This window comes from Mytilus galloprovincialis, chromosome 2, assembly GCF_965363235.1.
Source record: "Mytilus galloprovincialis chromosome 2, xbMytGall1.hap1.1, whole genome shotgun sequence".
In the NCBI taxonomy this organism is placed as follows: domain Eukaryota; kingdom Metazoa; phylum Mollusca; class Bivalvia; order Mytilida; family Mytilidae; genus Mytilus; species Mytilus galloprovincialis.
The window spans coordinates 83,496,902-83,523,057 of NC_134839.1; the positions used below are offsets into that span (position 1 = coordinate 83,496,902).

A 26,156-nucleotide genomic window follows, 5' to 3' on the forward strand; every position below is an offset into this window, starting at 1 on the left:
TAAGAACTGAAAAAATGAGTCATCAATTTGAATCCATAAAAAAACTAAGAATTCCAAACAAGCAGTGTTACCAAAACAACAAACAATTTCATCAATTCAAAGATGTCTAAATACAGCCATCAAGGTAAAAAGCATATACTACTGAAAACTGTATTACTGACAACATGAATTTATACAAAACGGAAAGAGTGATATTTCCACTTATTCTACTCTGAAAAAAAGAAGATAATGAAACAAAACACTCTTTTATAAGAAAAATGTTCATTTATATATAAATAATATATAGAATCAATGATTACTTACCAATCTCTTCGAAACATGCCTTAATAACTACATTACTAATTGTTGGTGACTCATCAGTAGTGTCTGGTTTAATAATCAATTCGATGATGTTCCCAGGTTTTCCACCTAGATTGATAGGACTGTCAAAGTTGTCAACCTGAAGGAGAAAGACATTTCCTATGATCATATATGCGTCATCTCGTTGCTTAAGGTTTTTGTTTGAGAATTATTATGATGCGCTGGTTAATAAATGTACTTTTTTACAGAAACTTTATTATTCAATATTTCGTTCTAAAGATGGTCGAAATAAAAGATCGTATTACTTACAGGTATTCTATCTATTACAGTTGTATCCTGTTTAATTTTCACAATTACAGATTCTACATTGGTTTCATCAAAAGTTATGGAGTACAATTGTGATGTATCATCCTCATCGTTTATCTTAAAGATTAGTTTAGGGTTTTCGTCTGTATCAGCTGGACTCCATCCTTTTGGTTTCTGTGAATCTGATGGTAGATCCCCTGGAGCATTAGAAGAACTATCTACTGTGACATCAGATGGTTGTGCTCCATCCAACATGACTTTAACGCACTCTGTAATAAACAAGAAAATATCCTCGTGTATAATCAAAGGACAACATTTAAATGAGTACAGATACAGGATTACAATCATTAGCAGATACTGGAGATATATATATTAATTGTTTGAAGTGTTGAAGTTTGACGGTTAATTTGTTTTCATTGAGTTAAATGTAGATCTACTTTAAATGATTAAATGAACAATTAAAAGAATATTTGATTCCTGTTTTCCACACTCAGCAATTTTACCTGTTACGCAAAAGCAAAGTCTTCATCGACATTGAACAAGTCATATTGGATTTTCGTCAACATCCATAGTTTCTCTGATCAGTTTAAACAGAATTAATGACCTCAAAAACTCAATTTATTACAATAGAGAATAATCTGAAGTCAAAATTGGTCTGAATGATTCAGATTATTGATTTGTTTTATAAATTAATACAGAAAAGGAATAATTTATCTGAAATGTTTGCATTCATATATATCAATTTCGATGAATGGACACAAATAAGAGAACAATTTGCGATTTCCGGAATAATTGCGTGCTGGTTAATGTATCAGATATCAGAATGCCAGTTCTTTTTATTTTGATAATCACCCAGAAGCATTATTCGCAATAATAAACAGCTTGCAATAATTTGTAAATTAACAGTAATATGTATTAACACAAACACCGATAGTACAACATAGCATACCACCCAACAGTACTCGTTAACACCGAAATAAAAAAAAAAGGTATAAATGACAAAGAAATTACCTGTTGTTGTCAAAACGGTTGTTGTTGAAGAAACTCTTGGTGTTGTTTCAGTTGTTATGACAGTTGTTTCTGTAGTTGACGATGGTGTTGTGGTCATAGTGGTAGTACTAGGTTGTGTCGATATAGAACTACTAACACTGGGAGTTGTTACGGCACTTGTTCCAGTTGTTTGTGTCGTTGATGTTGTAGGGGCTTTTGTAGTAATAGCAGTAGTTGTTTCTGTGCAAAATGATTCAAAATATATCAGGTACATATAAAAGAAATACAATGACAAAACGTGTTTCATAAGAACTGAAAAAATGAGTCATCAATTTGAATCCATAAAAAAACTAAGAATTCCAAACAAGCAGTGTTACCAAAACAACAAACAATTTCATCAATTCAAAGATGTCTAAATACAGCCATCAAGGTAAAAAGCATATACTACTGAAAACTGTATTACTGACAACATGAATTTATACAAAACGGAAAGAGTGATATTTCCACTTATTCTACTCTGAAAAAAAGAAGATAATGAAACAAAACACTCTTTTATAAGAAAAATGTTCATTAATATATAAATAATATATAGAATCAATGATTACTTACCAATCTCTTCGAAACATGCCTTAATAACTACATTACTAATTGTTGGTGACTCATCAGTAGTGTCTGGTTTAATAATCAATTCGATGATGTTCCCAGGTTTTCCACCTAGATTGATAGGACTGTCAAAGTTGTCAACCTGAAGGAGAAAGACATTTCCTATGATCATCTATGCGTCATCTCGTTGCTTAAGGTTTTTGTTTGACAATTATTATGATGCGCTGGTTAATAAATGTACTTTTTTACAGAAACTTTATTATTCAATATTTCGTTCTAAAGATGGTCGAAATAAAAGATCGTATTACTTACAGGTATTCTATCTATTACAGTTGTATCCTGTTTAATTTTCACAATTACAGATTCTACATTGGTTTCATCAAAAGTTATGGAGTACAATTGTGATGTATCATCCTCATCGTTTATCTTAAAGATTAGTTTAGGGTTTTCGTCTGTATCAGCTGGACTCCATCCTTTTGGTTTCTGTGAATCTGATGGTAGATCCCCTGGAGCATTAGAAGAACTATCTACTGTGACATCAGATGGTTGTGCTCCATCCAACATGACTTTAACGCACTCTGTAATAAACAAGAAAATATCCTCGTGTATAATCAAAGGACAACATTTAAATGAGTACAGATACAGGATTACAATCATTAGCAGATACTGGAGATATATATATTAATTGTTTGAAGTGTTGAAGTTTGACGGTTAATTTGTTTTCATTGAGTTAAATGTAGATCTACTTTAAATGATTAAATGAACAATTAAAAGAATATTTGATTCCTGTTTTCCACACTCAGCAATTTTACCTGTTACGCAAAAGCAAAGTCTTCATCGACATTGAACAAGTCATATTGGATTTTCGTCAACATCCATAGTTTCGCTGATCAGTTTAAACAGAATTAATGACCTCAAAAACTCAATTTATTACAATAGAGAATAATCTGAAGTCAAAATTGGTCTGAATGATTCAGATTATTGATTTGTTTTATAAATTAATACAGAAAAGGAATAATTTATCTGAAATGTTTGCATTCATATATATCAATTTCGATGAATGGACACAAATAAGAGAACAATTTGCGATTTCCGGAATAATTGCGTGCTGGTTAATGTATCAGATATCAGAATGCCAGTTCTTTTTATTTTGATAATCACCCAGATGCATTATTCGCAATAATAAACAGCTTGCAATAATTTCTAAATTAACAGTAATGTGTATTAACACAAACACCGACAGTACAACATAGCATACCACCCAACAGTACTCGTTAACACCGAAATAAAAAAAAAGGTATAAATGACAAAGAAATTACCTGTTGTTGTCAAAACGGTTGTTGTTGAAGAAACTCTTGGTGTTGTTTCAGTTGTTATGACAGTTGTTTCTGTAGTTGACGATGGTGTTGTGGTCATAGTGGTAGTACTAGGTTGTGTCGATATAGAACTACTAACACTGGGAGTTGTTACGGCACTTGTTCCAGTTGTTTGTGTCGTTGATGTTGTAGGGGCTTTTGTAGTAATAGCAGTAGTTGTTTCTGTGCAAAATGATTCAAAATATATCAGAACATATAAAAGAAATACAATGACAAAACGAGTTTCATAAGAACTGAAAAAAATGAGTCATCAATTTGAATCCATAAAAAAACTAAGAATTCCAAACAAGCAGTGTTACCAAAACAACAAACAATTTCATCAATTCAAAGATGTCTAAATACAGCCATCAAGGTAAAAAGCATATACTACTGAAAATTGTATTACTGACAACATCAATTTATACAAAACGGAAAGAGTGATATTTCCACTTATTCTACTCTGAAAAAAAGAAGATAATGAAACAAAACACTCTTTTATAAGAAAAATGTTCATTAATATATAAATAATATATAGAATCAATGATTACTTACCAATCTCTTCGAAACATGCCTTAATAACTACATTACTAATTGTTGGTGACTCATCAGTAGTGTCTGGTTTAATAATCAATTCGATGATGTTCCCAGGTTTTCCACCTAGATTGATAGGACTGTCAAAGTTGTCAACCTGAAGGAGAAAGACATTTCCTATGATCATCTATGCGTCATCTCGTTGCTTAAGGTTTTTGTTTGAGAATTATTATGATGCGCTGGTTAATCAATGTACTTTTTAACAGAAACTTTATTATTCAATATTTTGTTGTAAAGATGGTCGAAATAAAAGATCGTATTACTTACAGGTATTCTATCTATTACAGTTGTATCCTGTTTAATTTTCACAATTACAGATTCAACATTGGTTTCATCAAAAGTTATGGAGTACAATTGTGATGTATCATCTTCATCGTTTATCTTAAAGATTAGTTTAGGGTTTTCGTCTGTATCAGCTGGACTCCATCCTTTTGGTTTCTGTGAATCTGATGGTAGATCCCCTGGAGCATTAGAAGAACTATCTACTGTGACATCAGATGGTTGTGCTCCATCCAACATGACTTTAACGCACTCTGTAATAAACAAAGAAATATCCTCGTGTATAATCAAAAGACAACATTTAAATGAGTACAGATACAGGATTACAATCATTATCAGATACTGGAGATATATATATTAATTGTTTGAAGTGTTGAAGTTTGACGGTTAATTAGTTTTCATTGAGTTAAATTTAGATCTACTTTAAATGATTAAATGAACAATTTTAAAAGAGAATATTTGATTCCTGTTTTCCACACTCAGCAATTTTACATATTACGCAAAAGCAAAGTCTTCATCGACATTGAACAAGTCATATTGGATTTTCGTCAACATCCATAGTATCGCTGATCAGTTTAAACAGAATTAATGACCTCAAAAACTCAATTTATTACAATAGAGAATAATCTGAAGTCAAAATTGGTCTGAATGATTCAGATAATTGATTTGTTTGATAAATTGATACAGAAAAGGAATAATTTACATTCTGAAATGTTTGCATTCATACATCATAATTTCGATGAATGGACACAAATAAGAGAACAATTTGCGATTTCCGGAATAAGTGCGTGCTGGTTAATGTATCAGATATCAGAATGCCAGTTCTTTTTATTTTGATAATCACCCAGATGCATTATTCGCAATAATAAACAGCTTGCAATAATTTCTAAATTAACAGTAATGTGTATTAACACAAACATCGACAGTACAACATAGCATACCACCCGACAGTACTCGTTAACACCGAAATAAAGAAAAAGGTATAAATGACAAAGAAATTACCTGTTGTTGTCAAAACGGTTGTTGTTGAAGAAACTCTTGGTGTTGTTTCAGTTGTTATGACAGTTGTTTCTGTAGTTGACGATGGTTTTGTAGTCATAGTGGTAGTACTAGGTTGTGTCGATATAGAACTACTAACACTGGGAGTTGTTACGGCACTTGTTCCAGTTGTTTGTGTCGTTGATGTTGTAGGGGCTTTTGTAGTAATAGCAGTAGTTGTTTCTGTGCAAAATGATTCAAAATATATCAGAACATATAAAAGAAATACAATGACAAAACGTGTTTCATAAGAACTGAAAAAAATGAGTCATCAATTTGAATCCATAAAAAAACTAAGAATTCCAAACAAGCAGTGTTACCAAAACAACAAACAATTTCATCAATTCAAAGATGTCTAAATACAGCCATCAAGGTAAAAAGCATATACTACTGAAAACTGTATTACTGACAACATCAATTTATACAAAACGGAAAGAGTGATATTTCCACTTATTCTACTCTGAAAAAAAGAAGATAATGAAACGAAACACTCTTTTATAAGAAAAATGTTCATTAATATATAAATAATATATAGAATCAATGATTACTTACCAATCTCTTCGAAACATGCCTTAATAACTACATTACTAATTGTTGGTGACTCATCAGTAGTGTCTGGTTTAATAATCAATTCGATGATATTCCCAGGTTTTCCACCTAGATTGATAGGACTGTCAAAGTTGTCAACCTGAAGGAGAAAGACATTTTCTATGATCCTCTATGCGTCATCTCGTTGCTTAAGGTTTTTGTTTGAGAATTATTATGATGCGCTGGTTAATAAATGTACTTTTTAACAGAAACTTTATTATTCAATATTTCGTTCTAAAGATGGTCGAAATAAAAGATCGTATTACTTACAGGTATTCTATCTATTACAGTTGTATCCTGTTTAATTTTCACAATTACAGATTCAACATTGGTTTCATCAAAAGTTATGGAGTACAATTGTGATGTATCATCTTCATCGTTTATCTTAAAGATTAGTTTAGGGTTTTCGTCTGTATCAGCTGGACTCCATCCTTTTGGTTTCTGTGAATCTGATGGTAGATCCCCTGGAGCATTAGAAGAACTACCTACTGTGACATCAGATGGTTGTGCTCCATCCAACATGACTTTAACGCACTCTGTAATAAACAAAGAAATATCCTCGTGTATAATCAAAAGACAACATTTAAATGAGTACAGATACAGGATTACAATCATTATCAGATACTGGAGATATATATATTAATTGTTTGAAGTGTTGAAGTTTGACGGTTAATTTGTTTTCATTGATTTAAATGTAGATCTACTTTAAATGATTAAATGAACAATTAAAAGAATATTTGATTGCTGTTTTCCACACTCAGTAATTTTACATTTTACGCAAAAGCAAAGTCTTCATCGACATTGAACAAGTCATATTGGATATTCGTCAACATCCATAGTTTCGCTGATCAGTTTAAACAGAATTAATGACCTCAAAAACTCAATTTATTACAATAGAGAATAGTCTGAAGTCAAAATTGGTCTGAATGATTCAGATTATTGATTTGTTTTATAAATCAATACAGAAAAGGAATAATTTACATTCTGAAATGTTTGCGTTCATATATATTTTTTGTAAATTTTGATGAATGGAAAAATTTAAGAGAATAATTTGCGTTTTCCGGAATAATTGCGTGCTGATTAATGTATCAGATATCAGAATGCCAGTTCTTTTGATTTTGATATTCACCCAGATGCATTATTCGCAATAATAAAAAGCTAGCAATAATTTCTAAGTTAACAGTAATGTGTATTAACACCCAGTCTTTGAAAGAACCATGCAAAATGCCTATAAGTGGGTCCACATGACATATCAACCAAATGAAATGAAATTTTGCACACATGTTATGATAGTCAAGAGAAAAAAAAATCTAACTTTAAAATTTTATTTTAAGCTATTTTTAGATTTTACAGCGCCATCTACAGGAAATGCCTGAATTTCCAAAAAAATCTACAAAAATATCACAATTTTGTTGCTCTGAATATGCTAGATAAGGTTATGTTTAACTGGTATTTGAATTGATTTTTATAACAAGCATCATTCGTCCTTCCAAACTTGACAAAATGTTAAAGCTCGAGTATAGCTAAATTTTTAGGCTGACCGGTCCAAAAAGGGCATTTTGGGCATATTTTGGATACTTGGTAAAAAGATCCTCAAAAGGACATGAAATCTCATAAAGTACTTTGATTTTTTAAATGTTTTAAATATTTCTATAAAGGTTTACATGTGTACTACAAGTTTTATGATTTTTGAGCTGGGGTCTCTTACTCCGTTACCATGGCAACGGAATAAAAATGTGTTATTTTCATATATTTTCCACAATAATCTGTGTATTCAATCATGAAAACTGATTTATCTTTTGACACTATCTCATGATATTTGGCATGAAGGTGTATTACAGTAAGACAGTATGTCTCATATAATGAAAACTTCCAGTTGACCTTGACCTTTGACCTCAAGGTCAAAACATTTGATTTTTTTCACCAGTTTTTTTTTAGTAGAGCACACATTTTTCTCTTCCTTGAAGATTTTTTTAATTACTGACACACAATGTCAGCACCTTAATATGATGTGTTGTGTACCATGGATAATGACCTTGATATTTGACCTTCAAGGTAAAAAAAGGTCAAGGTCAAATAGATATTACTTAATGTCAGCCTAAAACACAACATTCTGTCTTGACATGTCAATATGAAAGAGAAGTGTACTGATTACTTATGAGACATCACAATTAAAATGGAGTAAGCAATTTTATTTTTTAGGCCACAGAACGGGCAAGACCTTTGTAGTACAGCTAAGGGTTTACCCTGTGGTCATGTTCCGCTTTCTCATATAATGATGTTACTATTTAGACTTATCTTTTTAAAAAATTCAGAACCCAATGTGTAACCCATATTTAATCTTAATTGACTTTCTAGTTCGTAATGGGGGTCACGCCCTGCCCCTATCTACAATTGATGGTTAAATAGCTTAAAATATTTTCATATTCCTACTTTAAATCATATATATTTTTCAATCAGACCTTAGAGTACACCAATGATGTTTTTGCTGGAGTTCGGTCTCCTTATAAACACTGTTCAGATACCCGCCTATAAACTATATACTTTAATAATTTTATATCATGACTAGACCAATTAATTGTACTATATATTATGCTACTCACGTCCTATTTAAACCCCTCGACTCTACAGGGAAGACATTAGTTTTGAAAGGCACAAGAAAAATGTAAAACTTCTTCAAAAAATTAAAAAAGAACATATTATAATACATTGTACCACATCTTCTTACTTTTATATTGTATGCTTTTTATACGACTGCAAAAAAAAAACACACATTTGGTTTAAGTGAATGGACCTCTATAATTTTAAAACTAGATGTGTCAAAGCGACACGATTGGCCCCGTCCCAAAAAGTTGAAAATCTGCAATTTCAATATAAAAACATGTGGACATAAACATGATGGTAGTCTTACATATAAAAATTTCATTGATTTATAGAGAGAAAATGTAAATTTAGGCATTTTTTGAGAAGAATTCTACAATGTACTTGAAAGAGACCCCAGCAAGTGTATTAGCTAAAATGCATAATTAAGTATTCCAATTGATAAAACAAAGTGAGTTATCCTAATATTTTTAATGGACCAAAGGCTGGATAGCTTTTAAAATATGTACTTTTTATGATTTTCTGAAAATATTTTTTACTGGATTATCTCCCTTGTAATAATCCACACACTGTTTCTTGAAAAATGTATGTACTGATGAGTTTCTAAAGCTTTAACACTTGATTATTCAATAAATCATCATTCTTTATCTCGTTATTTTTTGCATTTATAAGTTTCAGGGTGTTGAAATTGGTCAATTTCATAGACAAATACTGCCTTAAACACGGGAAAACTGGTTCCCGGTACAATTACAGCATCTCCAAGCTAAAAGACATGGGAACCAGATGAAATATTTTTAATATGAACTTCTTTCATAAAGATGTTTAAGCGCATAAAGTTTCAATCGAATCTGATGACCCCCCTTGTGGACTGTTTTGCATGGTTTTATGGGAGACTGGGTGTTAACACAAACATCGACAGTACAATATAGCATACCACCCGACAGTACTCGTTAACACCGAAATGAACAAAAAAAGTATAAATGACAAAGAAATTACCTGTTGTTGTCAAAACGGTTGTTGTTGAAGAAACTTTTGGTGTAGTTTCAGTTGTTATGACAGTTGTTTCTGTAGTTGACGATGGTGTTGTAGTGATAGTGGTAGTACTAGGTTGTGTCGATATAGAACTACTAACACTTGGAGTTGTTACGGCACTGGTTCCAGTTGTTTGTGTCGATGGTGTGGTAGGGCCTGTTGTAGTAATAGCAATAGTTGATTCTGAAAAAGTTCAAAAAAGTGTGAGAATATATCAGAAACTTTTTGTAAAACATTGTTTAAGCATTAACGCAAAATATTCTTAAAAGGTTATGTTAAAGTAAAGATGGCTTCAAACTGAGTTTATCTTTTAACAGATTTATATTGTGTTTAAATTAAGAACAAATATGATGCGTTTAGGTATGAGAATTACATTCTGCGCTACACTTGATATTTTATAAGAGTATAACAAATATTTCATTTCATGTCAATCCCAACTTTTGCTATGATCATTAAGGAGCACTGCATGTGTTTATCTTATAGAGATCCTTCTCGTATATTTTGTTTGTGTAAACATATTTCCTTGCGATTTAATACCTAGTTTTCTTACGGTTGATAAATGCTAATTTAAATGGTTTATCCGTGTCTAGGGCCATTTAGAAAACTAAACCGATTTATGTTTGCCTATGTCTTATGCATTTCAAGAAGCATGTAGTATTTTCAAATTACTGTAAAGGGTAATTTTTGCAGTGCATGTGAAGAAACAGGTGATTATAATATTTGAACATAGCATTTAACTGTTTTTTGCTTTTATAAAAAAAAAACTTATCCAAATAACAACTTTTTATGTTAAAAACAAGTAAAACTCACTGATCCACTACTAATAAATTTGATCTCATATGTGGATTATCATTTTTGTTCCTCATCTTTAGCATTGAGCCAAAGTTATAAATATCGATTTGTAGCTTATCTGATAAACTAAACTAAATTTAAGCCTTTTAATGTCACTCAAAATGACGAAAATAGTGTTAAGCAATTAGGAAATGTCTCATCTATGGTACAATGGTTATATATCAGCTTATCTATGGTGAAAAAACAGATCCTTATCTATTGAATAGTGGTTAAAATATGCCTTATCTACGGTAAAATGCGTGGTATAGTTTATATTAGTTAGAATACGGATTATTTATAGTATAGTGGGTAAAATTCGGCTTACCTATGGTAAAGTGGTAAGAATACGCCGTATCTATGAACTAGTTATTAGAACATATCTTACTAGAACAAACCCGTGATATCGCGGGTCTGTGACTGAATTTAAGTGTATAAATATGCGTAAGTCTTATTTAAGTATTGGTATTGTCAACTGATAAAGTCATGCCGATTATAAGATGTACAGTTTTCTCTTTTTTCAAAATCTTTCTGTTTAAAACCGTCGACCCATGGACCTGAAACTTGTCAATTATAATAAATTGGTAATATTAATTATTTAGAAAACAAAAGGGCCTGGAATGGTGTATTTTTTAATCAACAGCATTGTCCTGTATTAGTTTTTTTATAAAAAAAAGTTGAATTCTTTGATTCGATGTTTTATGTCATGCCGGCAAACAAATTGAAAACTGTATCTATACGCATTATCTTAAGTCCAGATTTTTAGTATTCCTATTGTCATCTTAGAAAGTCATACTTAAATTAAAATACTACAACATTGTGACAATGATTGAATTTAGTAATGTCAACCCTGTGATTATGACCCGGGTATATAGCAAAATCCTAAATACACCGTTTGGTGGTGCGCCTGTCAGATGCGGAACGTACAGATCAGGTAATAGGTAACATGTGAATATACTATCACTATTGATATCGGTATCGCATTCGACCCGGACTTGTTAATTATTGGCAATATTAATTATAGGAAAAACAAAAGGGTATGGAGTGGTGTAATTTTTAATCAACACCATTGTCCTATATTAGCTGTATATAAAGTTAAATCCTTTGATTTGTCGTTTTTACCCCATGACGGCTGACAAATTGGACCTCGTTATTTTAGTATTATAGATATATGGAAAAGTGGTTAAAAATAGTAATAGTAGGTCTTACGAAAGTACAATACTTGAATTGTTTAGCATCGTATCAGGTAAAAGCTAGATAAATTGAAGGTGGAAAATAATATGCATACCACTTGTTGTTGAGGAAGGCGTTGTGGTTGATCTTGGTATTGTGTGAGTTGTTTGCATTGGTTTTGTTGTTGTTTCTGTAAAGAAATATAAACTATATTGAATTGTCTTTATAAAGCTTTATGAATTTTTATAAATAAACATGCATAGAATTAAAATCAACGATGTCAGACTTAATCTTTAACTTCAAATGAAAAGGTCTTTCACAAAGTTTACATTCCTAAATTTGTTAAAAGGGTTTAACGGATTTCAATTTATGATATTTAACTGTAGTATGTGCTTACAGTTCTTTATGTTCCTATTCAAATGATATGAAACGGTTCTTCTACGCTACAGAAACATCACAAATTTATTTTCTTTTAATTTGTCAATAGTGTTTCCTTGTTTAGTGTCATCTGTAATATCATATTTCAAAATAGAAATTGAAAATGTACACATCTTATATTGGAATGAAGGTTTCCCTTGTGAACTGCTTGGTCATTATTGTCAATGAACAGAGAATGTTTGTTTTATCTGTATCTCCAACAGAATTATATAAATAACTTGAGATTGTGGTCTTGTATGAAAAAAATATATGCTTGTCTTTGTGTGTGTGTGTGTGTGTGTGTGTGTGTGTGTGTGTGTGTGTGTGTGTAATATATATGCATATTCTACTGACGATGAAAGGTTACACTAAGCCACTGAAAATTGAATTATTAGTTCATTATGGGAGACCTAGTGGTCTAAAGCGCGAGACACAGTGCAGACAGAGTTTTCTCGGTATCCCAATACCATTATTTCGAATCCCGACGAGGGAAAAACAAAAATTTGCTTCCGCAAATGATTTAAAAATTGAGGTGCTGATAATTAAAGTAATAATATATATATATATGATATATAAATGTCTAAGAATATAACTTAAAAACTCTAATAAATACATTAAAAAGTTCGATTAGATTTTAAAATTTTAGACAAACTAGCTTCATCATGTGTATGCATCTCTCAAGGATGTACATAGGGTGAATATATATGATAAACAAGTCTATAAGCGTACAACGTCACCAAAAATTTAAAATCATACTCAAATAACATTTTAAATACATTTTTTAACATAACAATGTTAAGGTTGCAATAGTCTCTCATAGATGTACTTGGTCACATTCTAAATAAAACATTATATCTGCAGAACTACAAAAATGGTTTGTAAAATATAGAAATACCTTCATTTCATAGGAGCATATTAAAAATAGATGGCAAGTTGTAAGAGTTCGAAGCACTTTTCAGAATTAATCTTTATCATACACATAGTCAAAAGCAACTAATGTATAGTTACCGAAACATGTTTGAAGTATTTGATCCAAAGGGACCAAAAGTATAGTACAATTTTAGTAAAATTTGGATGAATGATGTGAAACCTTTATAACTTTTTCAAAACGTGTCAAACGTGTGAATATAAAGGAGATTTTACCTGGTAATGTTTTGACATTTGTTGTTTTCATGTGTGTTGTTTGACGCCTAGTCGTCGCTGCCGTTGTACCACCAGCAGTTGTTACTCGTTCAGTTGTTCCCTCTGTTGATATTAATCCTGTTGTACCGAAGCTTGTACTTTCTAAAATCACATATAATCGTTATAACAATAAGTTATTGTTAAACTGGTTATCAATTATGAATTTTATAACCTCAAGAAAATCAAAAGATGTTTCAGACATGACGTATATAATCTGTATACATAATTAGTGTAAAATCATCAACAACTATTATAAAAGAGATTATATATACAAAATATTAGTGCTTGTTTATGCAACTCCAAGTAAATGGTTGTGAGTAACGCGGTTACATGTAATATCAGTTTTGGTGCAGAAACTGCCTACCCTTCAGAAGAATCTAATGTGTTTTTTATCTTGTTTTTTGTTGCATCCTTTTTTTTCCTTGTCTCAGTTGTCTTGACTTTGCCATGTGATTATGGACTTTCCGATTGGATTTTCCTCTAAGTTCAGTATTTTTGTGATTTTACTTTTTGCCTTTACGTCTTTTTTCGCTATGGAGTTGTATGTCTTTTTTCATTTCTGATTAAGACTATTTTGTCCTCCCCTCATATTTCTCGAAATATCCGATGCCATTTTTCATACATTTTTTTAATAAAGTATTAAAAGTCTTCTAGAAAATTGGATCTGTTGGCCATTTTAAGCTTTCTGTAACTCTCAGATCGGTACTTAGTGTACTTTGTCTTTCTATTAATTGTGTAAGTGCTTTATGATGCTCTAATAAGAAAATACATTTCCAAATGATTTCTGCAGTTTGGTCTCATGTCGTGTTTTACAAGACTGTCCAAGGTTTTGATAGGGTTGGGCCCTTACAGATATGTTCAACACCGTCACATTCTGTATATGCCTGTCCCAAATCGAGAGCCTGTATTTCAGAGGTTATAAGTCGTTACTGTCTGTCATAAGTGCTTTGCATTTATTGTTTTTTTTTTAATAAAATCAGCCGTAAAAATTTCGAAATGTTTACATTTTGTCATGTCTGGGCCTTTTATAATTCAGCAAACGTTATGGGTTATGCACATTGTTGAAGGCGTGCGTGTAATATTGCATAAAAATGAATAATTTAAATCAATTACTTTTACCTCTTATGGTAGTTTTAGTAAACTCGACAGTTGTTTCTATTCCTGTTGATGGAGTTCCACCTGTTGATGTAGGTTCTGTTGGTGTAGTTGGACTAGTTTGTGTTGATAGGGATGGTGTTGTTTCGGAATATGTTACAACTCTTGTAGTAGTCTCTGTTGTTGGAATACTGGTTGTTGTAGGTGTAGTTGGACTAGTTTGTGTTGAAAGGGATGGTGTTGTTTCGGAATATGTTACAACTCTTGTAGTAGTCTCTGTTGTTGGAATACTGGTTGTTGTAGGTGTAGTTGGAGTAGTTTGTGTTGATGGGGATGGTGTTGTTTCAGAATATGTTACAACTCTTGTAGTAGTCTCTGTTGTTGGAATACTTGTTGTTGTTGGTGTAGTTGTACTAGTTGTTGTTGATGGGGATGGTGTTTCAGAGTGAGTTATGACTCTTGTAGTTGTCTCAGTTTGTGGAATACTTGTTGTTGTTGGTGTAGTTGTACTAGTTGTTGTTGATGGGGATGGTGTTTCAGAATGAGTTATGATTCTTGTTGTTGTCTCCGTTTGTGGAATACTTGTTGTTGTTGGTGTAGTTGTACTAGTTGTTGTTGATGGGGATGGTGTTTCAGACTGAGTTATGACTCTTGTAGTTGTCTCAGTTTGTGGACTACTTGTTGTTGTTTGAACAGTTTCAGTGGCTCCTGTTGTTTTACCTCCAGCTGTTGTTATAGGTTCTGTTGGTGTAGTTGGACTAGTGTGTGTTGATGGTGATGGTGTTGTTTCAGAATATGTTACAACTCTTGTAGTAGTCTCTGTTGTTGGAATACTTGTTGTTGTTGGTGTAGTTGTACTAGTTGTTGTTGATGGGGATGGTGTTTCAGAGTGAGTTATGACTCTTGTAGTTGTCTCAGTTTGTGGAATACTTGTTGTTGTTGGTGTAGTTGTACTAGTTGTTGTTGATGGGGATGGTGTTTCAGAATAAGTTATGATTCTTGTTGTTGTCTCAGTTTGTGGAATACTTGTTGTTGGTGGTGTAGTTGTACTAGTTGTTGTTGATGGGGATGGTGTTTCAGACTGAGTTATGACTCTTGTAGTTGTCTCAGTTTGTGGAATACTTGTTGTTGTTGGTGTAGTTGTACTAGTTGTTGTTGAAGGGGATGGTGTTTCAGAATGAGTTATGATTCTTGTTGTTGTCTCGGTTTGTGGAATACTTGTTGTTGTTGGTGTAGTTGTACTAGTTGTTGTTGATGGGGATGGTGTTTCAGACTGAGTTATGACTCTTGTAGTTGTCTCAGTTTGTGGACTACTTGTTGTTGTTTGTACAGTTCCAGTAGCCCCTGTTGTTTTACCTCCAGCTGTTGTTATAGGTTCTGTTGGTGTAGTTGGACTAGTTTGTGTTGATGGTGATGGTGTTTCAGACTGAGTTATGATTCTTGTAGTTGTCTCTGTTGTTGGAATGCTTGTTGTTGTTGGTGTAGTTGGACTTGTTGTTGTTGATGGGGATGGTGTTGTTTCAGAATACGTTACAACTCTTGTAGAAGTCTCTGTTGTTGGAATACTTGTTGTTGTTGGTGTAGTTGTACTAGTTGTTGTTGACGGGGATGGTGTTTCAGACTGAGTTATGACTCTTGTAGTTGTCTCAGTTTGTGGACTACTTGTTGTTGTTTGAACAGTTCCAGTAGCCCCTGTTGTTTTACCTCCAGCTGTTGTTATAGGTTCTGTTGGTGTAGTTGGACTAGTTTGTGTTGATGGTGATGGTGTTTCAGACTGAGTTATGATTCTTGTAGTTGTTTCTGTTGTTGGAATACTTGTTGTTGTTGGTGTAGTTGGACTTGTTGTTGTTGTTGTTGATGGGGATGGTGTTGTTTCAGAATATGTTACAACTCTTGTAGATGTCTCTGTTGTTGGAATGCTTGTTGTTGTTGGTGTAGTCGGACTCGTTGTTGTTGATGGGGATGGTGTTGTTTCAGAATATGTTACAACTCTTGTAGAAGTCTCTGTTGTTGGACTACTTGTTGTTGTTTGTACAGTTCCAGTAGCCCCTGTTGTTTTACCTCCAGCTGTTGTTATAGGTTCTGTTGGTGTAGTTGGACTAGTTTGTGTTGATAGGGATGGTGTTGTTTCAGAATACGTTACAACTCGGGTAGATGTCTCTGTTGTTGGACTACTTGTTGTGGTTTGTACAGTTCCAGTAGCTCCTGTTGTTACACCTTCAGCTGTTGTTATGGGTTCTGTTGGGAAAAGAGGCAAATGATTTCTTTCCATATAATTATTGATGGTTATTTTGTGTTGCTTTTCATTAATTAATCGTTTCTTCTTATTCATGTCACAAAACGAAACAATAATGCTATTTTAATTTTAAACTGGTAAAAAATGAAAGCAGTGGTGAAGCACGAAAGCAGCAAACTCCGTTTTGATAGGTCTTTTTTCGTCAAGTTTTATAACATGCTGATAATTAATATTTAGAATGAAGGTATGCCAGTATGAGAATGTTATGACATTTAAAAATTGTGTGAGGCTCTGGACAACAAACTCATTGGTGACATTTCCATTATTGTTTTTTTTTTAAATTGTCTGCCAAAAAAAGAACTTTGATCCAAAATATGTACAAAAGAGCTTGCTGTTTCCTTGTCTACACATGATCTGGCAGTATGTTTAATAAAATGATATGATGGTAATACGCATAGCATTAATATGATGAAATAAAAAAATCCATGAGACAAGATAATGAATATATACAGTAATGAACACGATAGTGAACATACAAGTATGAGTATGTTGTTGGTTTTTTTTCTTTGTAAGGCTCTGGACAACATACTCAATAGCTGCAGTTCCATGATTAAAATGAATAAACAATAATTATTTCCTAAAAGTATGAAGAATAATACGTACCATCCTGAGGCAGCGTGTAATAAAATGTTAATGTTACAGGCATGCAAGGCTTAAATTACTATACATACCTTATTGACCTGAAAGTAATAGAATTAATAAAGTATGTTTACCTGTTTATACATACCCAGGAATCCATCTGTGTTGGCAATTCCTGTAGAAATTCCTAACAATTTCGTTCTATCAAAAGTGTACCTGTCAAAAAGTTAGAACATGTTTATGTCATTAACTATACTTACCTTGCTACTTACCATTTCATGTAATGTTCTTCGTTGGACCACTGTAAGCCATAGTGAACCCTTTGCCGCTATTTGACATCATGTTCTTCACAAATCCATGGTAAGCCATAATGAAACATTTCCGACCATTTCAAATAATTTCCGTCGCTGTTCCATGGTTAACCAAAGAAACATCTGGCAGTCGTTCTCTTTTGTCTTACTTCTAATCTCAAAACAATAAAGATTGAACATACAAATGTACCAATTTAAGACTATAATAAAATCAAAGCATCCATACTTACCTAGTTCCTTACCATTTCCATCGGTAATAGATGTTACAGTAATGATCTACTGATAAGCTTCTCCTACAAGTAAAATCACCATGTTATTTGTTGCCAGGTATAGATGCACAGTTGGCACACAATTTCCAGTGCAGGCTATTGGTCATCAAACATTTGCATATATATTTTATTTTTTTTGCTCACAACGTGTATGTATCGTTAAGGATTTCATGGGTTTTAATAGTGGTATGTATACAAAAGCATATACCAATAACAATGAGGCCGTTGTTGCTTCTGTTAAAGGATTTTGATTCTTCTAGTTGTAAATGACTTATAGAAGTTCGATAATACCTGTTGTATTACTCTCTGTCCAGTCTCGACTGATTCATTTTAAGCATTCAATTGTTGGACAAGAAAAATATCGTATCACTTTCTATGCTGGGTAGAATCTTAATAAGATCCCCTAATTTTGTAATTACTTTCTTTACATAGCCTTACGTTACGATAACATAAATCTGCATCAAAATAAAACAACATAATGAGATATTGATGTGCATTCTCGTTGAAACTGTAATAAATTATTTAGTTTCCTTCTGCTTTGTTTAGAATGACATGCTAGTACTTTTTTGTTTAAAAGTTCATCTGAAGATACCAAGACCTTGTTGATAAACATTCCGTATCAACTTCACAATAATACAAGATGGTCTTGAAGTATAGATTCTATGTACTGACGTTGAGTATCGTTTAAATAAAGTGCTATAGTAGTCTCTTATTTGTCTTTGTGCATATTACTTTTACTGTTTATATAAAAAGAAGATGTGGTATGATTGACAATGAGACAACTCTCCAGAAGAGATCAAATGACACAGAAGTTAACAACTATAGGTTACCGTACAGCCTTCAACAATGAGCAAAGCCCATACCGCATAGTCAGCTGCAAAAGACCCCGAAATAACAAATGTAAAACAATTCAAACGAATAACGACTTAATTTATGTACAAAAAATAAACGAAAAACAAATATGTCTATTTTTGGTAATATTCATTTAACGTGGCATGGTACTTATACATCCCGACATTGTCTTATTGTGCTAGAGTAATTTTTTTGTATTCTTGTCTTTTATTTTTGCTAATGTGCTTTGTCTATATACCTGTTTGTGTTATGTCTGTTTGTTTTGAGCGCACATCGTTGTCAATATAATGGAATTGTATGTGTCTGTCATACAAGAGAGAGGTTTGACTGGCTAAAAAAACAGTTTAACACCACCATTGTCTACAGAAGAAAATGCCTCAGCTTTTGATTTTGCAATTTGATTGGAGACTTTCCGTTTTGAATTTTTATCGGAGTTTGGTATTTTTTTTATTTTACTTATTACTCATACATCTGTCTTTTACAATTGAATAATTTATTTGTGTTCATTAAATTACCAATGATAGAAATTGAACACGTACAAAAACAAATTAATATGGCAGATATATATAATCCTTTTTATGCAAAATATGTCTCAGATTTAGTCTCAATGGTAAGTAATGAAGAGGTATTATTTTTAATGATTCTGATCAATAAGTACTCACAATATTTTAGAAAAACAAATTATAGACATTGACAAACGTGAAATATGAATATTCTTAACCAGACCAAGAAAAACAACTTTTGTACGTTTTGCTTATTCCAATGTTTCGTCATTGTTTGTGAAAGTGTAATGAATATAATGTAAAAAGAAGCGTCAAAAGTATTTCAACGTGATCAAACTATAAATATCTTTTTCATTGGTGTGTGTTGGTAAAATTCGAAATAACAATATGTTCACGAAGTATTTTTCAATGAAAAACTACGATAAATCAACATGACGTGAAAAGGAGAGAGACATCTGTGTATGGTTTCAAAATAATACATATTTTAAAACTAAAAGGAAGAACGGGGAAATCATGTTTCTATAACTTTCAATTGAAATACATCAGAACAAATGTGTTGCGATATTAACTGTATTTTAAATGTAGTAGACACACAAAAAAATATATCTAAAAACGTGTTTCTGCTGTATATTTGAGGTATATGTTTGGTTATAGAGTAACATGAGGAATTCCTCAATATTGAGAGAAAAAATAAAAAATTCAAAAGCGAACATCCTTATAAACCACAATAAATATTTATATATGTTTCGAGTTTTCAAATAACTACTCATACATACAATATCAGATATTTACAGCAGGGTTTACTTATGTAAAACAGTCACACCTTTGTGCTTTATGGTTTGTAATAGATACATTTCTTGCTTTAAAACAATTGCCGTTATTTAAAATTATATCAATCCTGAAATGCTTGACAAAGAATATTTTCATGATAAGACATTTTCTAGGAGAGAGCATCCGTTTGTTACAAAAATGCACCCACTTGTGTAAAATACCTTGCATAATAGCGCAACAACAAAAAAAGGTATGCGTCATTCTAGGATAGAATTGTTGCGTTTTTTTTCTCAGATCTTACACTTATCAATAGGATGTCGTTCTTTTTACTTTATTTCAAATGGTTGTTTTCTATGATTTAAGTCAGATTATAATTATACTGGTCTTTGAGTCTTTGATGAATTTCTAACAGAAAAAGATTTATTGTATTTGTTGATTGATTTGTGAATTTGTTACATTAATTGTGCAAGATTTGTAATTTATCAAGTAGTTACTTTTTGATAAATTATATCTCCATTATTTCTAATTTTTGTATCCTACACTTTAAAATCAGTAAAAACTACAGTTTTCATTATTAAAAAATACAGGTTAAAATATTATTTGAAAAGAAATTGGAAAGATAATAATTTAGTAGCACAATGAGTGGGAAAAAGTTAAGATGGTCAAATTTAGGTTGATAAATCAGTAGATAAATAAAATATAGCAAAATGAACATATTTGTTCTAGTCTGATACAATACTATAAGCTAAATAACATATATGTTCTAGTCTGATACAATACTATAAGCTAACTTACATATTTCTCCAGACCATGATATAAGGAAAGCACGGCTGCATATGCCAGTGTGAGCTTTTCTTTCTGTATACGTTTATATATCCATATATAAATAATCGAACATCTTTATCAAAGCTGACAAACGAATTTTCTTTCCTTTTGAAATAATAGGATTAAATTGGAGGATCGTAAATAGACAAAGAAAAGACAGGGTATGTATCTTTTATAACATGTGTTGTTTACTTCTATTTTGTTTCAGAAAATGCCTGTACGTATAATCCTATTATGATTTAAAATGATACTGTCCAAATTATTAATCACTTCTTTAGAATATTGTAGTCTTGTACAAAATAAATTCACTTTTCTTTTAAACCAGATGTTAGGTAATATTTCTATCTTATTTTAGTTTTTTGAAGTACAACTTGGAGAATAACAAATGAAACTGTCAGCAGTAAAACTTCTCTCTTAATATGTTTATAGAAACAAATAAGATTTTAGTTTTCAATACAGAGGTTAGTAAACAGAAACGTCTTTGGAACAATAACTTGGCATATAACAACGCTTTTGCATTTTATTCAGTGATATGCAAGATTTTTTTTATCAACAATATCTCTATTATTTTAATTCTGATTTTAAAATTCAAATCCAGTAAAAACTACAGTTTTCATTATTTAAAAATACAGGTTAAAACATTATTCGTAAAGAAATTTGGAAAAAAATAATAATTCGGAAAAACATTGATAGGGGAAAATCCAGTTAAGATTTGCAATATTTGAAATTCGACGAAAACGGTCTATAATACAAATGTTGTTGAAGAAAAGGAATATTTGATAATTCATTTACTGAAATTATCCTCGATTGTCAATCATATTAACAAACTTCAAATATATATCGAAACAACATTGAAGAGAGGCGAATGATACCAAAGGGACATTCAAACTCATAGGTTGAAAATAATCTGAAAAAGTTATGGCAAAAAAGACAGAAAGACAAACAACAGCATACAAAACACAACATATAGAAAATAAGACTGATTAACATGAATCCCACCAAAAACTGTGGACGATCTCCGGTGTTACGGAAGGGTTAGTTGATCTTGCTACTCATCTGACACTCATCCTGCTGCTCGTGTAATTACAAACCATGTCACAAGTCTTATTCGTTAGTTTAAATTCGGGGAATTGAAGGGCTGGATTCTGTTTACGACGATTGGAACATATCCGTCTTCATCTATGAAACAGATATCCCGTAACGGTCAAACTCATCTCTTTTGGTGTAAAGTTTTGTTCTCAAACGGCCCTCAATGTCAATGTATATAGGTAACTCAAGATATAAAGCACACTTAATTATATCTGTTGTTTCCTTTATTTTTAGTTCGATAGGGTATATGCATTCAACGTAGTCACCAAAGTTATTTAGTGAAAGGACATCATCTGTATAGCGAGAAGTGACGTTAAAGGATAATGCTAGCTTTTTTTCGTTCTCCTAAAGTCCGCCTCATATAAATAAAAGAACTACAATGTTACATAAAGTTCAAATATGGGATTCGGAAACAAGTTTGGATAAACTTGTATAAATCCGTCTCCCTAAATTTCAAGTTTAGTTTAACTTGGGACTATCTTACTTATATATTATGTCCCAGGTTTAACTATGAAAGTGTACTTGGACTGTGTTGTTATAGAAAATCATTTATCTTATGGAAAATCTTTAGAAATGTACTGATATTTTCGGAAGCCCATAGGGGATCTTAAAAAATAATGTTATAGCGTTATCTCAATGTATATCGTTATTTCGATAAAAAAATAAATCGTGATATCGATATACTTATATCGTTATCTCTATATTTATACATCGTTAAATCGATATAAGTTAAAATTCCAAAGATCTTTTAGAGTACATACAATCTTACTCTCTTTCATCTTGTAATAGTATTAAAACATTTGACTTTTCTACGCTTTACACAAGTATTCCACATTTCAAACTAAAAGACAAATTGAAAGAGTTGGTATTGCTTTGTTTCATAAAAAAGAATGGCCAACGTAGATACAAGTATCATCTTGTCTTAGGGAGGGATAAATCCTACTTTGTAAAGGATCACTCTGATTCAAATAAAAAATTCTCTGAAAATGACATCATCAAGATGCTTGATTTGTTGATTGACAACATATTTGTTACGTTCGGAGGACGTGTTTTTTTCAACAGACTGTCGGCATTCCAATGGGAACAAACTGTGCCCCTCTTCTTGCCGACTTGTTTCTTTATTATTATGAGACTGACTTCATACAGGAACTTCTTAGGAAGAAAGATAAGAAGTTAGCAATATCCTTTAACTCTACTTTCCGCTATATAGATGATGTTCTTTCACTAAATAATTCAAAATTTGGTGACTATGTTGAACGCATATATCCCATCGAACTAGAGATAAAGGATACAACCGATACAGTTAAGTTGGCCTCATATCTTAGATCACTATCTATTAAAATGCAAAATATTTAATGTACCTCGCCAAAAACACATTCACAACCTACAGATTCCAATCAAAATTTCTACTAATGTCTTACTTTTTGGCTCCTATAGACTCACAGTAGAACAAAACATACTGATATTTAAAGCTGTGCAAAACTTTATTATAAGTAGCAATCGATTCACATCCACAATCAAATAATTCTAATTACTCACTCCTCCCCTATATAAAAAATATTGTTTCATTTTTTAATAACATTCTCATTTTTCTAAAAACACCTTTCACCTCCTTCCTTTGCTATATATTTTTTTCTTATGAATATTCCTTTTGTTATTGTAAGCATTGACTGTATTTTGTTACATAATTATTCGTTTGCTATTCAGCATGTGTTCATAGCTTGTAATTTTATTTTCGAATTTAGGGAGACGGATTTGTATAAGAGCACTGCTCTTGTTTCCTAATCCCAGTTATTGAATCTTTTGTATATTTCGTATTTATGTCTTTACCCTTGTAGCTATATATATAATGATTTCTTTAATAAAATATGATTACAGGGAAAAAAAAGAAAAAAGACTGGTATTTTTCGCAAATACCCCTCAAGAACATGATATAAATACCCCGGCGGCGTTAAAAAATTAACGATCTTCATTTGATAACAGTAAACTGGTGAAAAATACACTGTCTATCAACCAATCAAAACCCAGGATTCTTACATAAGGTGTAATTATACAGTTTATCTAACTATGTATAGAAGAAATAAATAGTCGGAAACCAAGGAACATCAGACTTGTAAAACATTCAGGTCAACACACACTCCTGTACCTTAGTCTTCTACTTCTAACAAATTCTTCTGATATAGAATTAAACCCTGGTCCCAGGGCTCCAAAATACCCTTGTCAGGTCTGTTACAAAGCAGTTACTTGGAAGGACAGAGGAGTAGCATGCGATGATTGCAGCAAATGGTACCATGCAGAATGCATGCACATGTCAAATCCTGTATATAATGCTCTAATAAGCTCAAATATTTCATGGCACTGCGTCACTTGTGGCATGCCAAATTTTTCATCCAGCTTATTTGAGTCCTTTATGGTGAATACATCAAACAGTTTTGAACATTTATCTGACTCAAATGTAACCGCGAGTCCAGGTCCACCAGTATACACCTCGTCTCCAATAAAAACAAATAAAACAGATAGGAACAACTACCAAAAACCAAAGAACACAAAAGTACTAGTTGTCAACTTCCAGAGTATTAAAAACAAAAAAGAAGAACTTTGCAACTTATTAGACTCAGCAAATCCAAATATACTGATAGGAACAGAGACTTGGCTACGTAATGACATCAGTAGCTCTGAGATCTTCCCTGACGGGTACACTGTATACAGGAAGGATAGATGGGATGACTATGGGGGAGTTCTTGTAGCAGTAAATTAATCAGACTACATCAGTGAGCTTGTAGACATAGAAAATGACACTAAGTCGATATTTGTTAAAATATCACTTCATAACAACAAATCTCTCATCATTGGTAGTATTAACAGACCACCTAGCAGTAACATTAACTACATGGAGAAAATTAAACTTACAGTAGACAACTTGATAAGAAAAAACAGATCATCAGTTGTTTGGCTTGGGGGTGATATAAATCTACCTAATATATGCTGGAAAACACAATCTATCACGGACCATCAGAATCCAATAAGAATAAACAGTACTTTCCTCGACCTAGTACAAGACAACCACCTGGAACAGATAGTCACTTTTCCAACAAGAAAAAACCACACGTTACACCTATTTCTAACAAATCGGCTTTCATTAGTGCTGAAGATTTCTTTGGATGAAGGCCCTGGTTGAATTAGTCTTTTTAGCTATACTCTCTATGTGGGTGTTCCAATTAATAGTTTTGTGGATTGTGACGCCTAGATATTTTGCTGAGTCAACCAGTTCTAAATTGTGCCCATGAATGTTGTAGCTTGTTAGATGTGGTTTTGCGCTTGTTGGTAACGCGTAGCAGTTTGCATTTTCTGGGATGGAATTCCATTTGCCAATCAGATTCCCATCTGAGCAAGTTGTTCATGTCTTCTTGTAGTAACTGCAAGTCTGCATCATTTTGGATCCTTCTGTACAGTACGCAGTCATCAGCAAATAGACGGACAAAAGCTGTATGCTACACAACGCTAGTAAGACCATTGCTTGAGTATGCATGCCCAGTCTGGGACCCGTTCACCAACCTTAACATACAGAAATAAGAAAGTGTGCAAGCAAAGATCAGCCCGGTTTGTATTGAACAACTACCAACAAACCAGTAGTGTAACATCAATGCCAAAAACTCTACAGTGGCAACCACTAGCCGAGAGGAGGGCCAACTGCAAAGCAGTAATGATGTACAGGATAGTAAATGGCCTCGTAGCAATACCAACGCTAGAGCTACACACTACATCATCCGTAGCAAGAGGACACACAACACGATTTCTCGTACCGTATGCAAGAACCTCAGCTTACAGGCATTCCTTCTTCCCAGACAGCATAAGGATATGGAACAGCCTCCCACAACCTTTGGTGGACAGTACCTCACTAGATGCTTTCAACTTGAGCAGGGGGTGAGTAAGCTGCAGTATCCCTTAATTGCACCATCAGACTGTTTTTATCTTGCACCTGTAAATATTTTCTTGCACCTTTTTTATCACACCCAGCATGGGCAATAGTGCGATAATACTCAATTAGAGGACTGCACTGTATTGGAAGAAGAAGAAATATTTATAAATTGGATTTAAGCCTGTAAAATTCAATAAAATAAGATAATAATACAAACACAAATATCAATAGCAGACAACCTGAAATTGAATTACAAATAAAAATTAAAATAAGTCTTTATCTGATTCATTTGACATTATTATTAATGGGCCAAGTTTGTTATATGTCAAGTTTGTAATGTGCCGAGTTTGCACTGTGCCGAGTT

General features: G+C 32.4%; 1 protein-coding gene and 1 pseudogene across 1 annotated transcript; one reads left to right on the forward strand and one right to left on the reverse strand.

The window, feature by feature from the left end:
- Positions 1-2,518: 2,518 nt before the first annotated feature.
- On the reverse strand, positions 2,519-16,678 carry LOC143062561 (uncharacterized). Its single transcript, XM_076234226.1, has 12 exons — positions 14,403-16,678; positions 13,245-13,385; positions 11,800-11,874; positions 9,648-9,866; positions 6,406-6,586; positions 6,015-6,133; positions 5,427-5,645; positions 4,413-4,678; positions 4,107-4,242; positions 3,519-3,737; positions 2,597-2,777; positions 2,519-2,522 (listed from the first exon to the last, which is right to left on the reverse strand). Exons 1-12 carry the CDS (start codon positions 16,648-16,650, stop codon positions 2,519-2,521), a joined length of 4,008 nt encoding a protein of 1,335 aa, XP_076090341.1. The 5' UTR covers positions 16,651-16,678.
- A 5,094-nt stretch (positions 16,679-21,772) lies between these two features.
- On the forward strand, positions 21,773-25,057 carry LOC143062562 (uncharacterized; annotated as a pseudogene).
- Positions 25,058-26,156: the final 1,099 nt, after the last annotated feature.